Source organism: Belonocnema kinseyi, chromosome 9 (assembly GCF_010883055.1).
Source record: "Belonocnema kinseyi isolate 2016_QV_RU_SX_M_011 chromosome 9, B_treatae_v1, whole genome shotgun sequence".
NCBI classification, from domain to species: domain Eukaryota; kingdom Metazoa; phylum Arthropoda; class Insecta; order Hymenoptera; family Cynipidae; genus Belonocnema; species Belonocnema kinseyi.
This window is the reverse complement of record NC_046665.1, coordinates 51687101-51702457: the sequence shown is the minus strand read 5'-3', so window position 1 is coordinate 51702457 and position 15357 is coordinate 51687101. Positions and strand designations below refer to the sequence as shown.

Genomic DNA, 15357 nt, shown 5'->3' with positions numbered 1-15357 from the left:
TGTATACAATATATTAACAAAATTTTTTGCTCTGACAGAAAACTTCTTTTTAATGTCGCTAGCAACAAGTGTTCTAAGAAATAATTTACACTTTTTAAAAAATTTTCTCTTCAACAGGTGTCGAGATATCCAGCAGCAAGTATGATACAGAAATTTTGCGGGCTACTGGACTTATATTATAAAATCCCAATGCATGTGAGGTACCATACCAATGCTAGTATTTGGAAACTACAACATTATGTGTTGTAGACAACCTTACGTTTCGGAAATAAACTTCCAATACATGTAGTGGAAGTTTCCAACAGAAATGTTTAACAGTGTGTATCACTGTTCCCTTCACGGAAATTATATTCTCATCTTTATTTAAACCAAAGTTTCTTTTAACGAAACGAGAAGAAATGTGCAAGAAATTTGTGTTCAAATTTTAAATATAGTGATGCATAATTTGAAGTTCCTAATTTAAAGTTCCCATTTAATTTATTACAATTTATTTATTTTTAATTGAAGGTTTCGAAATTAAACAGTATTTAATCTTTAAAGAAAATCAAATTTAAAAAGCGCTTAAAATAAAAAATTATAATTTTAATACTGTCGTAATTTAGCATTTACAAATTTTAGGGATCTGATATTGAATAAGCAATCATATTTAAATCTGAAAAGTTCAAAAATTCCATGTCTAAAGAAATCTTCAATTTAATAATTTAATACAAAAAGCTAAAGAATTTAAATTTACAAGTGATAACACTAGTCAATTACTAATTGTATGGAATTTGGCGTAAAGTTTGTTTTTGGTATAAAAAAACTTTTTAAACCGCGTGCTAAAATTTTTTTAAAAAATTGAACAAAAGAGGTAGCTATTTTCCTTAGAAATGCTTTATTTTTTTAACTAATTAAGATATCTTTTAATTCTAGCAGGGGTTAAACTTAACATTTGTTTTCCATAAAACATATGAAATACAAAAAAGTGCAAACAGCAAAGCTGTTCATATTTAAATGCTATACAGAAGGTTCTTTAATCACTTTTAAAAATTTTCCACCTCTTTTGGTGGAAAATTTTTTTTTTCAAATATTACTTCCCTTAATAGCTTTATTTTTAGAAAATTTTAAAACAATATCATTTTTTAAATAGGAAGATCTCTTTTCTGTGTAAATGTTTGTTTAATTTTCGTGCATATTAAATATCTTAATTATTTCAAAAAACAGCATTTAAAAAAAGATCCAATACCAACAGGACGATACTCCACATCACACCTTTAACTTTAAAAAGATTTTATCTAAGAATAATTTATACCACATTCCATGCTCAGTTATAAATAAACAAAAATTGATATCAGATTGTAATAGGTATAACAATTATGCATTACAAATTTCTTGAAGCAACCTATTTTAATTGCACTTTTAATGCAACAAAAAGGTGCATCGTCATTTTTATTACTTCTTTTAATTTAAAATTATCTCATCGACACGTGCCAATTTTTATTTTTAGATTTTGTTTACATTTATCATAATCTCTAAGGAAGTTGAGTAACTGTAGACTCGTTTTTCGAATTCCAACGAGTATGCGCTCTTAGCGCATAATAAGTTATAGCAGCAAGTTATCTTATAGTAGCGGAATAGATATAAGGAAGTGATTCCAGTAGAAAACGACAAGATCGAAAAGAAGATGAAAACAGGAACGCATTAATTTTCCACGCTGTTCCTTTCTGATTGTCAGGCACTCAGTAAAATAATGAGTTTGAATCACAAAGTGAGCATTAATTGTTTTCGACTATCTTGACAAGAATCAGTGTCAGATGCAAAAGTAAAAGTGTAATTAACGATATTCATGTGTATTCAATTTGTTGAAAATAATAAGTCATATTTAGCCGAGTCTAACTTTCTTTCTCACTATTAGAAAAGGCTCATGTTTTATCCACTGACATAAAAAAACAATAGTTCGATATAGCAAATTTTATTTTGTAATGCACATCTAAATTTCAATGATTTCCGAAAAATGCTCATATAATATCAGCTGGTGTTAAAAGGAAAATGAGTTCTTTTTCATTGTGCTTCTTTCATTACTAATTCCAAATCTAACCTCTTTTCCTGCATCTTTTGACAACTGAACTCGTTTCATTCATAAAGCCAAAACAAATATTTATATACATTTCTTAGCAATCAAGATATTCCAAAAATTTGATTTGGGAGTAGGTCAGAGGTAAAATGAAGTTGTAATTTATTGGATCTCAATTAGAATACATCACCTTTCTTCTTTAAACAGAATGATATTTATATCTTTATAACACTTGACTGGTAAAGACTTTCTTTACGTTTAAAACTTTATGCTTGTACATGAAAAAATTTCAGCACAGCACAATTATTCTTACTAGTGAGGTTTTCGGCTGATCATTTTTTGGTTTTTCAAATTTGTTCTGTTTAGTTCACTTAGAAAAATACCTTCAAGAACGCCGGATTCTGTACTGAAAAGAATAAACTAGAAAAAAATTCGATGCACTTTCTAAATTCTTTTCGGATCTATTTTTGTGTAGAAAGTGCTGAAGTGTTCAAGTGTTCAAGTGATTTGTCAAAGATAGCTAAAAAGAGCATTTTTAAACACAAAAATGATTATTTAACTAACTTGAGAAAACATGCTACTCTTGAAGGGCACTAACGTTCAATATTTACGGCATATAATATACAAATTTTTTAATAACAAATAAAATCCACTTTTAATCACCTTTATATTGAAAAATTTATTTTTAATACTTCAAAATAAAGTCAATGCACCTACTTTGCCACAAATTTATTTTACCGTGAATAATCGCCAGGTAAAAAAATTAGGGAAATTAGTACACTTAGGCATGAGTCATAGAAACACTTATCTTAGTTTATGTTTACTAAGTTAATGGCAAGACTGGGGAAGCTTTGTCGATAAGTAATCACACATTATTTAAAGATAGGCAAGGTGAAATGTCTTGAGTGTCACTCGTTTGCGAAACGCGTGGCCATGACTTCAATTGATTCATACATTTAAATAGCTATACACTCTTCATGCGAAGGAAAGGTAGAATTCGAAGAACGATCGATCATGAAAGAAACCAATTGATAATGCTTTCAAAAATATTTTATGGCACGGAAAATAATGTATAGCTAAACCAGCTATATTTATCCTTGATATAGCTACAAATATTATTAGAAACGAATTAATGATAATAAATACCATGCCTATATAAATCGTTAAAATAAAGGTATTATATAATTCTTACTAATCAAACATTTATACTTGAAATTTCGATTTAAATGACATCTGAAACTCATGACGTGCCATGTCCAATTTAAAGATATGAAAATAAATACTTTATTCACATATATTTTTTGTTTTATTCATTAGATCATTTAGTTATTTTCTGTTTGAACTGCACATTTTTTCCGCTGCATGTAATTCTGTCTAATTTTGATGCCTAAACAATTAATGAAACACTTTATATTCGGAAAATCTATATTAATTGTAATTCAGATTACATTTTTTATGTGTTGTATGACGATATTTACCCGTAATATGGTAATGATCATGTCCTTTTTAATTCGGCATCTCAAGGATCACAGCGGTGTAGTAGTTTCAATTTTAGGGGAAAAAGGGACTTTTCTGAAGAAAGGGAATTAAATGGTGATTTAATTTATTATTAAAACCTTTTTATATCATATGGGTATCTCATAAGTACTAAACAAAAGTCTTAAGCTCCTTTCTAAAGATAAAAATATAGCAGAAAAAATTGTAAGAAGCTACAAGATTGGAAAATAGACGGCCTAGGTGTAAGGTTCTTTTTATGATTAAAAAAATTGCAAGTGGTTAGAGAAAAGTCAGAGAAAGTCAGGGATTTTGTAGCAACCATAAAATATTGTTAATCTAAGCGGGCGCGTTTCCCGGGAGTTCACAATAGAATTGAATTCATACATTAGGTTTAGATTTCGGAACTCAATTCATGCACAGCATGGGGTTACGGACTTAATTCACCTGCATGGGGCTACTTTGGAATAAATTTGACGAAAGAGTCATGACAAATGATAAATAAGTCTCAGACTCGACGCTATTTACAAGTAAAATGCAATTCCAATGATTTATAAAAATACATGAGAAAAAAAGCGCTTTACAGATTCAGTTACAGAAAAGTAGAAAATTGGGTTAAAATTCTCGATACAAGGTGCCTTAGGGGATGTAAAAGATTTAAGGGCGAAAAAGGAATTAGGTAAAAACGGAAATAAACTGCGACACCTGTAAATGAAACGATGAAGTGGACAGGTTATTTTTAAATCTAATTTGATGAAAGAGGTATAACCGATGTTAATTAAGTTACAGACCAGATGCTGTTTACGAGCAAAACGCAATTCCAATGATTTATAAAACTACAAGAGAAAAAAGTGTTTTACAGCTTCGGCCTCGGAACAGTGTAGAGAAAATACACGGAGAATAAAGAGCCGTCCTCCTTGCAAAAGCTATTTCATGTCTCAAAAATTTAGCAAGACGTAGAGTCATAACCCGCGTGTATGTACGGATGGGGTTGTAAGTACATCTTTGGCTATACGCAGATAGAATGAGTAATGGCCAATGAAACTTGCAGTGGATTCAAAGCACGGATCTGAGAGAAGCATCCAGTGTCTTATATTCAAACTGACTCAGTTCATATAGAAATCGCGTCAGCCTTCTTTCGCAGAAATTTTATTATTATAAATTATACCTTCCAGATCATTATACCTCCAGAACTGATTCATGGTCTTCACTGCCTTCTAAGTAATATGTTAATTCCGATTAGTCACCGGATCTAAATACTCATTCAAGTCCTCAGCTTTACGAGTTTTCACAGTTTATTATTTTCATATAAAATTAGCACAAGATTTTAAAAAGGTTTATCTAAAATCGGAGAGAAAACATATATGAATTTTTATAATTAAAAAAAAAAGTTAACTCGTGGTCCATGGCTTTTAAACGGTATAGAGAAATTTTTTGTAGACATAAGAAATGACTCAAGTAAAATTAAAAAGTATGACAACTAAATGGCGGTAGGCATTATTAAAGATGTTTTTAGCCTAATTTTATTCAGAATACTACTCTTAAAAGTGAAAAACTACCCTCTCAAAATGGTTTAAATTTTATAATGTGCTTTTTTCATACTTGAAGTGTGCTTCATTGATAGAAAACAACCCTTTAACATATTCCAACTACATCATAGAACGATATTTTTCTTCTTTCATAGTCACCCACACAATTTCTTATAAGAATAGCCCTAGAATGATTTCAGAATTTAAAGGTAGTTTATGGTTTAGTTTTAAGCCTTTAAACCACCCTTAATAAAGAATAATAAAGTACTGGCTTTTTGCGAAAAATAAGTAACTGTTTTATAATGTTTAACACATTAATTTGTGAATAAAATCTTGTTAATTTCACTTTTACAATTAGGACATATAAAAGCTATAACACGTATTAAAAATGGTTTAATATTAAAAATATAAGATATTAAAAGCCTAGAAAAAGTATCTTATTTCATAAAAATTTTCCCCAGAATGTCGCAGATAAAAAAATTAGGCTAATTTTATACACTGTTTTTTTTCTATAATTTACAGGAAAGACGTATGCCGTCACCATTTTTTTAAATTAGCTTATTTCATTCTGCGTGCTGGTATGAACCAGATGAAGCTTAGGATAAGAAATATATTTTTCTCATCCAGCTGATGTTTTTTTCATCCCTTTTGTAATTCCGTGTAGCGAGCGAAGCGTGAGTAAGGAGCACATGCTTGGAATAATTAGTACATCCGAAGCGACTGTAATTAATTACATAGGTATATCATCGGGTCTCTTATCAAATCCTTTTTTTAAAAGATTTTCTAAAGACTTCACACGGAAGTTTCTTAATTCTAGATATAAAATAATCCTCTACTTTTTCTACATTAAAAAAAGTATTTAGAGGTCATTATAGAGATTTTTGTGCCAAAAATTCGTATTAGCATCCATAAAGTAGTGATTTTATGATAAAGTTGATTATCGGAAAGGAATTTGAGGAATATTTGTCCTGCAATTAAAAAGTTTTTTTTTAACAAATCTAATAAATAAATTCATTTCTAACAAAAAACTACTCAAGCTTCTTTCTGGCAAACGACTTCAAAATTTTTTTAATCCAGAAAAAACTGTTGCATCTGAAAAAAAAACATTTTCTTAGCAAAAGAAAGAAATGTCCGATTCATGGTTTAAGACAATCCAAAAAAGGGAAGCACTCTAGTGTATCATTTAAAGTGGAGGCAACGAACGAGATTCGAGGTCTTCGTACAAACCAAAGACTCATCGGCTCCTAGAACCGGAAACCCTGAAGGCCGAGAGTGCTGAGGAGCGTATCTTTTCCTAGACTTTGTTCCCTAATAAGTAGAAATATAATATTAAGAAAAACACCTCTAGCGTTCAGCGTCATTAATGGCATCTTCCAAAGAAACTTTTTGATTAAATCTTTCGGTGTTTTGTTGTTTCTCACGTAGTAAAATTAGATAAGTACTTTAATCGCGAAGTACCTGAGTTTAGTGCTGAAGCATCCGGATATTACAAGGATAGATAGTTTTAAATTCAAAGACCGAGATAGATAATATTTATCATTATTTCGAAAAGATTCCTGAGAAATTGATAATTGATAATAATTATTTACTGGGAGCGCGAATCGAAACAGAAACTATTTTAGTTTTTTAGTTGTCCGGCTGGACGTTTCCTGCGCGAACGGGGAATTCCTACGGTACAATTGATCCAGGATCCGTTATAAAACTGGCATTGAGATATTAATGTTTCTCCCCGCAAATGCGATTCTAGATTATTATTCTTCGTAGCTGTTTCTGCTTCAGTAGGCCAGGAAAATATACGTAGAAATATTTGCATAAAACGTGCGCGAAATCTAATGTCATGGTCTTTCTGTTCGCAGAGCATCTCGCCATGCGGCTGACGTAGCAAGCCGCCGAACAGGGTCGAGGGAACATGGGAAGTCGACAAACGATGAAGGTACAGTAACAACTATTACATTTTTATCTTATTTATTATATTCCTAGCAATTACACTAAATCTGAGTCATTATCCTAAACGATATTCGTACTCTAATTTTTTTCTTGAGCACCCTAGAGTACTACCGTGCAAACACGAAAGCGGTAACTGTATTTGGTATTTGGGTCTCCGATCTTTATTTGTTACCAATATATTTAACAATTTTCAAAATGTAGTTACCGCATTTTTCTGTACAAATAGTTTCCTCCTGCGAAAAAATGCAAAACGTAGAAAACAGTAGCGGAGTGCGAGGTCTGTAGTCAAGAAAGAAAAAGAAACAATGTCAGATTCCTGAGTTGTGTATTGTCTGCTATTTTTATAGCGAGCAAAATTGCATAATATGTAATCCAGATTCAACATGCATCCGTTAGACGCGTAATGATGAAGTAGGTAAGAATGGTTTTGGTCAGCCGACCGGTTAGTAGTAGCGGTGTGGTATAATTGGCACGCTGAATGAGTGTAATCAAGAGGAGGTGATGTTCCGAAACAACATACTTCAGACCGTGACACAGCCCTCACTTTGATTGCAGCACTAGTTTCTATTATTGCAGTCCGAAAAAATTGTTCCACGCTGCAAAGAATTCTCAAAATTATTTTTACTTTATCGAGCGAAACTGTCTAGTTCCATTCAGAAAATTATTTTCTCCTAAAGAAACACAGTTTTCCGAAAGTATTAAGGTTAGGTATAAAGGTTTCGTACCCATGTTGTCAGAAGATGCATTTTTTAACGAGGACTATTTTTTCCGAAATAATTCTTCAGGTGAAAAAATTGTGTAAACAAGAAGCGGTAAAAGTTCATATAGCAGTAAAAGAATATTATGGTGATGATAGCAAGCTTAATATTATTATGTAAAATCCGGGCCATTTCGGTAGCCATGATGTTTCTTAGTAACGGTTCCAGGTGCACCGAAGTATGGCGTTCTCTTCTTGGACCACAACTCAAGCTAGAGGTGGAAAATGGCTTGCCTTCTTGGGCACTCTTCGGTAATACCTGGAGCCTGTTGGTCAATGACGGCTTTAGTGATTCACTCTCACACGCAACGCAACTCAAATCGAGTTGTTACCGATTATCGCGAAGATCAAAGGGCGGCACGCGAGAAACAGAAGAAAAATCAAAATAATAAACCCTTTTGGCTTTCAGATCCTAAATAGAAAAAAATTAAGAAATGATAATACGTCAAAAGAAACAAAATTAAAATACAAGTCTCTTGCAAGTCTTGAAAACACCTGTGGGATTGCATCTTAAATTACCCCCCTGAATATTTATAGCGACTATATCTCCTTTTATGTACACCGCTTAAGTTATTACTTTTCGAGCCGTTAATCACTCTGTTAATGGTTCAAAAAAGATATTTGTTAAGTAAGAGGAACTTGATGTGAGAGAAGGTCGCGAAGTCATGCGCTGTGTCAAACGTGACATTTAGCCATATTTTCTGAGGTTCACAATTCGAATATATAGTCCACCACAATTGTTTCCTTTCTAAAGCGGCATATAGAGTCTGTGGACTTGAACGCGTACACGATCAATCTTAACCCTATTTAATACCCGATTCCTAGAGCTAGAGGCCATATTCCTTTGAAAACAGCGATTCGACGTCCTTGCACTGTATTTGCGTTAGCACGTGCAACCGGCGATCGGTTCCAGCGAATAAGAGTGAAAGTCGAGCACGAGTTGGAATTCTAGCCCGTACACCTTGATGGCATTGAAGTGTCGCTATCCGTACATTCAAGTACTATATTGGTTAGGTGCACTTTTTTCTCCAAGAAAGATCGAGAGTTATTTACACCTTAGCGAGAAGTTGAGAACTGAAATGGAAAATGTACTACAGCATGACTACAAAATCTTGCATCGTTTCACTAATATATGGAATTAAAAATCTGTACAATCTTGAAATTTTAAGTATTCAAAATTTGTACGATAATCTAAAAGGTTGATTTTTTTCCCTGCTTAAAAATCTTTATTACGAAGATTGCAGTCAATAAAACACTTCACCTGCAGAAAAAATGGATACAAGTGCACTTATGGGATGTAAAATTGCATTATGTAATTTGCGGTGTGTTTTGGCATCTTACTTTTTATTCGAACCAAGGTTAGCCTCTTTTCCCTCTTCGCTTAACCGCAGGTTATAATTTACTTTACGCTTTCTCTTTCGAACACTTTCGAACATTGTATGCGAGATGCAACCTCTTTGTGAGATGAATATTTGGTAAAAAAAATTAGCGCTAAGAACAATATTAGACGGGCAGAATTACTAGAGGCCTTTAGAACAATGAAAAGCAGAAATAAAAACCCCAATGATAAATGCCATATACAATAGAAGATCAAATCTTAAAAGTATAGAATTATTCCGTGCAAGATATGTCTGTCTGAAAATTAAATTTTTGTAAGGTTTAAAATTTAAGAACAATATTTTAAGACGGGTTTGATTATGCCAATTCCCATATGATTTCTAATTTTTACATTTTGCGTGCATGAGTTTAACAGTTGCGGTTAGTTACACGATTTAATTACCGTAGTTCAAAGCTGATGGCGCACTTAATGCACCGGAATAGTAATGAAGAGATTTTATAGGCAGTTTGCATTTTTTAGCTTTATAGAACCACATCACTTGCCCTCAGTCGGGGAGTTAACTTTTTTATGGGAATATCGCATTGTCACGTTATAATGGATGCATCTTCCTATCAGGGCAAAAAATGTGTGGTTAGATAAATCGATCTCAGAAAAAATAGATTTAAAAATATTTTTAATTGTTATGAGCTTTAAATACAAGGAATGCTAATTATTTCACAGATGATACAATCCGTAGCCGTGCTCCTACTCTGGGTCGCTGTTCACGGAGTTTGGACCCAAAGCAACTATGATACCCAAGGAAATAGTATCGAATACGATCCGAACTCGGGGCTCACACCAGACGCCGTCCTTGGTGGCAAGGTCACACGGCTGGACGACATCAGGTCGGACATCGCCTTAAACCGCACCAATGCCATCCTGGACTGTTCCGAAGGCAGTATGAACATTAATTTAACATTCAAGGAACCATTCTATGGAGTTGTCTATGCAGATTTCGACCGGAACAGTGCTTGCATGGTTAAAGGACGTGGCCTCAATTACACTTTTTTAGAACTACCATTAAAAGGTAAATGAATCAGTAACATATATCTAATAATTAAACCATTATTCAATATCGAATTCTTCTATTATTTAACTTTTCTAGGATGTGGTACCAAACCAAATGGACTCCGAGTTTTTACGAACAACATCGTCGTCCGATTTCATCCAGGCCTTGAGATGGACGGAGACGAGGTTATTACTATAGTTTGTAGATACCCACCACCGAAAACTGCTCTGGTGCAGCCTCATGTGTAAGTTGAAATAATAGATTTATTACTTCTCGTAATTTATGTATCTTAAATTGATTTCTACCGACATTTACACCTTCATTTAAAAAATATTTTCATTGCAGAGCTCCTCCACTATTGCCAAGCACAAGTGGACCAACATTATCAGGAGTACATATCTTGTTGATCATCTGTACCCTGCTGTTCCTTGCATTGACGCTTCTTGGAATGGGATGCTCATACATGTGTCTCAAGCGTCGACCGATTGGAATCGTGCACCGTCAGACAACGAGCTACACAGGATCTGAGATTACGAAGCTCTCCGGTTCATCGTTAGGAAACATCTCGATGTTCGGAGATCTGAAGATTCCAAGGGCTCATGCCCTTGCTCACGCTACTGCTTCAATTTCCGGAAGCGAAGTCAACTTGGTCACGGATCACTCGGATACTTTACCTAGCGATTATCCTAGTGAGAGTCACTCAGAGGTACGTAGAAAAATTACTTATAGGATATAGATTGCTGTAACCAAATCGACTAAAGCATTCACATTCACTAAATCACCCCTAATAACTATTTTATTTTTACAGATTGATGAAGCAAGATCTTTGCCAGTATCGTCAGCAGGATCCTACGAAAAAGCCTTTATTCACCACCAACAACACCAAGTAGATGTACGAGCCTCAAGCTCCCTCTACTCCGAAACGATCAATGAAATAGAGACTTCTGCAATTACCAGTGCCTCTAGAATGCATCCACGATCTCTCCCGATTGAACCCAAGTTCGATGTGCAAATGAGAGTCAAGAGGGCGCCACCTCCTCCACCAAGTCCTTTACCATCAGAGTCTGACGCCAGCATTGCACTCGAAAGAAACCTTACAACTATTCTTGAACGAGAAGAGATGTCGAGATCGATGGATCGTCCACCTGCAATGACAACTTTCTCTTACGTCCCGGAACTGCACGGACCACCAAGTTCTGTTTCAAGACAACAGACCCCACCAGTCTATTCGAGAATCCTGAGGAAGCAAGCTGAGAGAGAAACGACGCTAGAGTCCGTAATCTCACACTCACCTCCATTGGCCACGATCCACAGACCAAGATCTTTAGCATCTTTGAATACGGAGATGACAGATACCCGTTCATTGACAGAGGTTACTGACGCTTCCCATGCGAAATATAGAGTCGCTAGTATTCTTGCACCTACCCCACCTCCACCGCCACCTGTTGTACCATCTACCCTCACACGCACAGCCCAAGAATACAGACAACTTATCAGAGAAGAAGTAGAACCTTTAGTAGAACCAATAATGTCTCCTAGACGACCAGAAATTACAACTCATGAGGTTGATGACGTCTTCCTCAGGACTGTCACTGAAAAGAAGACTATAGAAGACGTGGAACGACATCGTCGACAAGTAACTGAATACCATGTAAGACCTCAACCACTTCCAGATCCCAAATGGGACGTCACCATCCGAAATTATCCTACTGAAGAACTTCCACCTCCACCTCCTGAATGGGAGAACTTCTCCGATGTAAGTTCTGCCTCCAACTTGACCATCACCAACGAGCCGACTACCTCACGTTACGATGACCCGGACACCAACATTGAACCAACCTACACAACTCGAGCGGAAATTCCGAGCAGACCAACACATCACCTCGATCATGAATCCTCCACTGAACCTCAAGGCAACAACTTTTTTACTCTTTCGAGAGTCTTGGAGCCTCAGTACACAGCTGAGTTCACAGAGGATGAGCGGAGGAAATGGCGTGAGGTCATCACGACCGAGAGTACACTGAGAACTTTATTGACAGAGGCTGTAGTCAAGGAAGACTACGAGCTGATCCGCAAGGATGCAAGGTACATTAATCTCTTCCCAGCAACAAAGTGGGATGTCATTATCCGTATTTTGAGTCCACCCAACTCAGGCAATGGATCCATATCATCTCATGGAAAGAGTGGACAGAGGTATAAACGAGGAAAGGCAGCAGAGTGGGACACCAGGTCCAGGAGATCCTCGCTGCCAACGCTCTACGAATATGAGAGTGACGGTGGTTCGATACGAACCTTCGAGCCGGAGCAATTGAAACAGGCTGGTGTTCACCCTGGTTCAGGCGTTGGTGGAAGAATAAGAAGGCTTAGCTCCACAACAAGAGGTGGTAGTGAAGCAGATCTCAGATCAATGTCGGAGATGACAGTAAGGGATTTCGCCAGGATGGACAGGGACGACCTTACGAGTTTGAGCTCCTACGAGGGTGATTCCCTAGTTAGGTCACTTAGTCAACCTAGCCTGGCAAGGTCTGGGTCAGAGTTTACGGAACAATGGGGAATGCCATCAAGAGGCCTACCCAACTGGGGTATGGAGGATGACCCCAGCAGCTCCACTGAAACTACACCTAGACCAATTAGACGCGGTGAGCGTGTCGAGCTTGTTGCTTCGTTCCAAGGAGCAACTCGACAAGGGCCCGCTGGTGGAGTTGCGAGCACTTTTGCTAGGTCTGCCAGATATAGCGAGAGGGAAAGCATCAGAGTTGAAGATCAAAGAGGATCAAACTGGTTCCATGACGACTCAGAACCGGAAATGCAGATCTGATTATCTGAAACTTGGAAAGGATAGGTCCTAATTCGAGAAAAAGACTCGGTTCAGAATGAAGGGAGTTCCACCCGCATTTATAGAGTTGCCGATGCGACTATCTGAAACTTTAACAAGTTCACAACACTGCCCACAGAGGACTGCACCAGGCGTTTGAATTTCATTCCCCGTAAGCTCTACAAATTGTCTTCAATGCCTGAGAATGTAACTTAATCTTGCGAATCGAAAAGTCTGAATCTTTTTTATTTCCTCGCGTCCTCGAATTTCCAATGCTTCGATATGTCTCTTTTTAGTATCAAACTTAGCGACGGCTGGAGAGACTCACTTCTCAAACTATTTAAACTCGTTTTTTTAGTTTTTTATACACTTTTATTTCGCCTGTGGTTAAAAAGTGTGAATGGCATTGTTGCAGTCGAAGTCAACTGAGTTTCTAGTACTCGAAACTGTCGATAACCAACTTTTGAAGAAATGGATTCCTTCGAGCAGAAATCTCAGATGATTGAAACTTCTAAATAGAAAGCAGAATATCAATTTTAAGTCTTAAACGTCTGGACTTTCCACTTTACACTCGAACTATGTTTTACTTAATAATAATAAAATTTCCATACTCTCGAGTGGGACTGTAAAATTCAGTGACTTAATATCGATCGCCGAGTTTGGTTTCAACCGAGAAAAATGAATAGTCGATTTGTGTGAGTTTTTATCGATTTCTAAGATACTTTCAAACGAAAGCTTTACCATAAGGAATTCACAACTTACCTGAAAGATTATTTAATACTAACCAAAAAGAAAAGAGTTCGTTTTATTACTTGAATTTTTCAGTTGAGTTAAAGAGAGTATTAGAGACCGATAAAAATTTATTCGAATACATTAAGTACTATTCTCAATAGAACTTAACTCGGCTTTCTAATGTAAGGTACTTTAATAGCGTAACAAGAATAAATGGCTTTCTAACTGGAGAGAGCGTGCCAACATTTTGAAAATCGTCCTTTTTGACGGTTTTCATAATTGAGTTTCAAGTTTCAATCTCTCCGTAAGCGCTAGTGATAATAGATTCGTAGGTGACAAAAAAGGTGCTGGGTCTACGCTTCACGATAGATTGTAAGAAAACGTGAATATTTTTATATGAATAATTATACATAGTATGTATATGAAACATAAAATACTATAAAGTGAATATATTATAAATAAAGCGCGATCAAGTGATTTTCGTGCATCTGCTCAACGGGCGTAATAAGTATCAAAATTCGCATAAAAATTAACAAATCGATTGTAATCTAGAATGAGAAATCAGAAAATGTAATAGTGCTTCCTGTAGTTGACTTTTCTAACGATTTTTCTATTTTGTTCATTTCTATCGCAATTGGCATAACGAAAAATGTTGGTTCTTTCCCACGAAGAATAATTTGCCAAGTATTGGCTATTCGTGTGGCCTACTGATAAGCAAGTTGGTAGTCGATTGTCACGGCATCGTTCTGCTAGACATGGCGAATTTCGTTATCAGCAATAATTGCTAAGAAGCATGTCTCTTGCCCAGCCCACTTCTTGTAAAATTGATTGTGCTCATCACGAGGAATTCCGTTTGCACCTTGAAACTTTAGAACTTAGTTAGGTTGAATTCGATTTCTTCGCTTTCGATTTAATTTTTTTTCTTGTAATTGAAAGGACCTAAGAAAACTCGATCCATGTGGGCGTAAGTGTAGATATTTTTGTTGATTTATCAACGAGAGAGTGGAAAAGAATGGAAAGAGAATCGGGCACTGGTAAGGTGCTATTCTGTACATACTGACACAGAGCGTGAAAGCAAACTGAAACTAAGATAAGATAATAAATCAATTTCGACTTGTCTTTCTGTAACTAAACGGTAAGTAATCGACGCCGTCCGTAGAAATAAGAATCCACTGTAGTGCCTCTTTGCGGAATAAACGTAACGATGCTTTTACTACTAACTGCCATTTTTGATTACCAACATCAAAACGTAATCAAAATAATAATAAACAGACAGTTTGAAATTTCACATTCATCAAGAGTAGAACTTCTAATTAATAGTATAAAAATTAATATAATTAGGGGATGTTTTAAAACTACGTCATATTGTGAGTGGGGGGGGGGGGGGGGGGGGGGTATAGGTTTTGTGCAGATTTGTTTTTAAGAAACTTGAGCTGTTTCCCCTTTTTCTCGTTTTTTTCTGCCTAAATGTGAATTCAATTAATTGAAAACAACTAGAAAATCCAACTATTTTTCGTTGGAAATTAATTCTTTTTGGTTGGAAAGTCTACTATTATGTTTTTGGTTCAGAATTCATAATTTTTTGTTAAAAATGTTACTTTTTGGTTAAAGATTTAATTATTTTATTAAATGTTTGTTGTTTC

The 15357-nt window shown here is 35.4% G+C and overlaps 1 protein-coding gene across 1 annotated transcript in view; it reads left to right on the top strand.

Annotated features, from left to right (window-relative positions):
* The window catches only part of LOC117179348, a 47458-nt gene extending 32524 nt beyond the window's left edge, over window positions 1-14934 (top strand). The window contains exons 2-6 of the mRNA XM_033371032.1: window positions 6933-7009; window positions 9840-10185; window positions 10264-10411; window positions 10513-10873; window positions 10976-14934. Of these exons, the coding sequence (XP_033226923.1) occupies window positions 6986-7009; window positions 9840-10185; window positions 10264-10411; window positions 10513-10873; window positions 10976-12985 (2889 nt within the window). The 5' untranslated portion in view covers window positions 6933-6985 and the 3' untranslated portion in view covers window positions 12986-14934. The remainder of the gene's footprint in view (window positions 1-6932; window positions 7010-9839; window positions 10186-10263; window positions 10412-10512; window positions 10874-10975) is intronic.
* The last annotated feature ends 423 nt before the right edge of the window (window positions 14935-15357 follow it).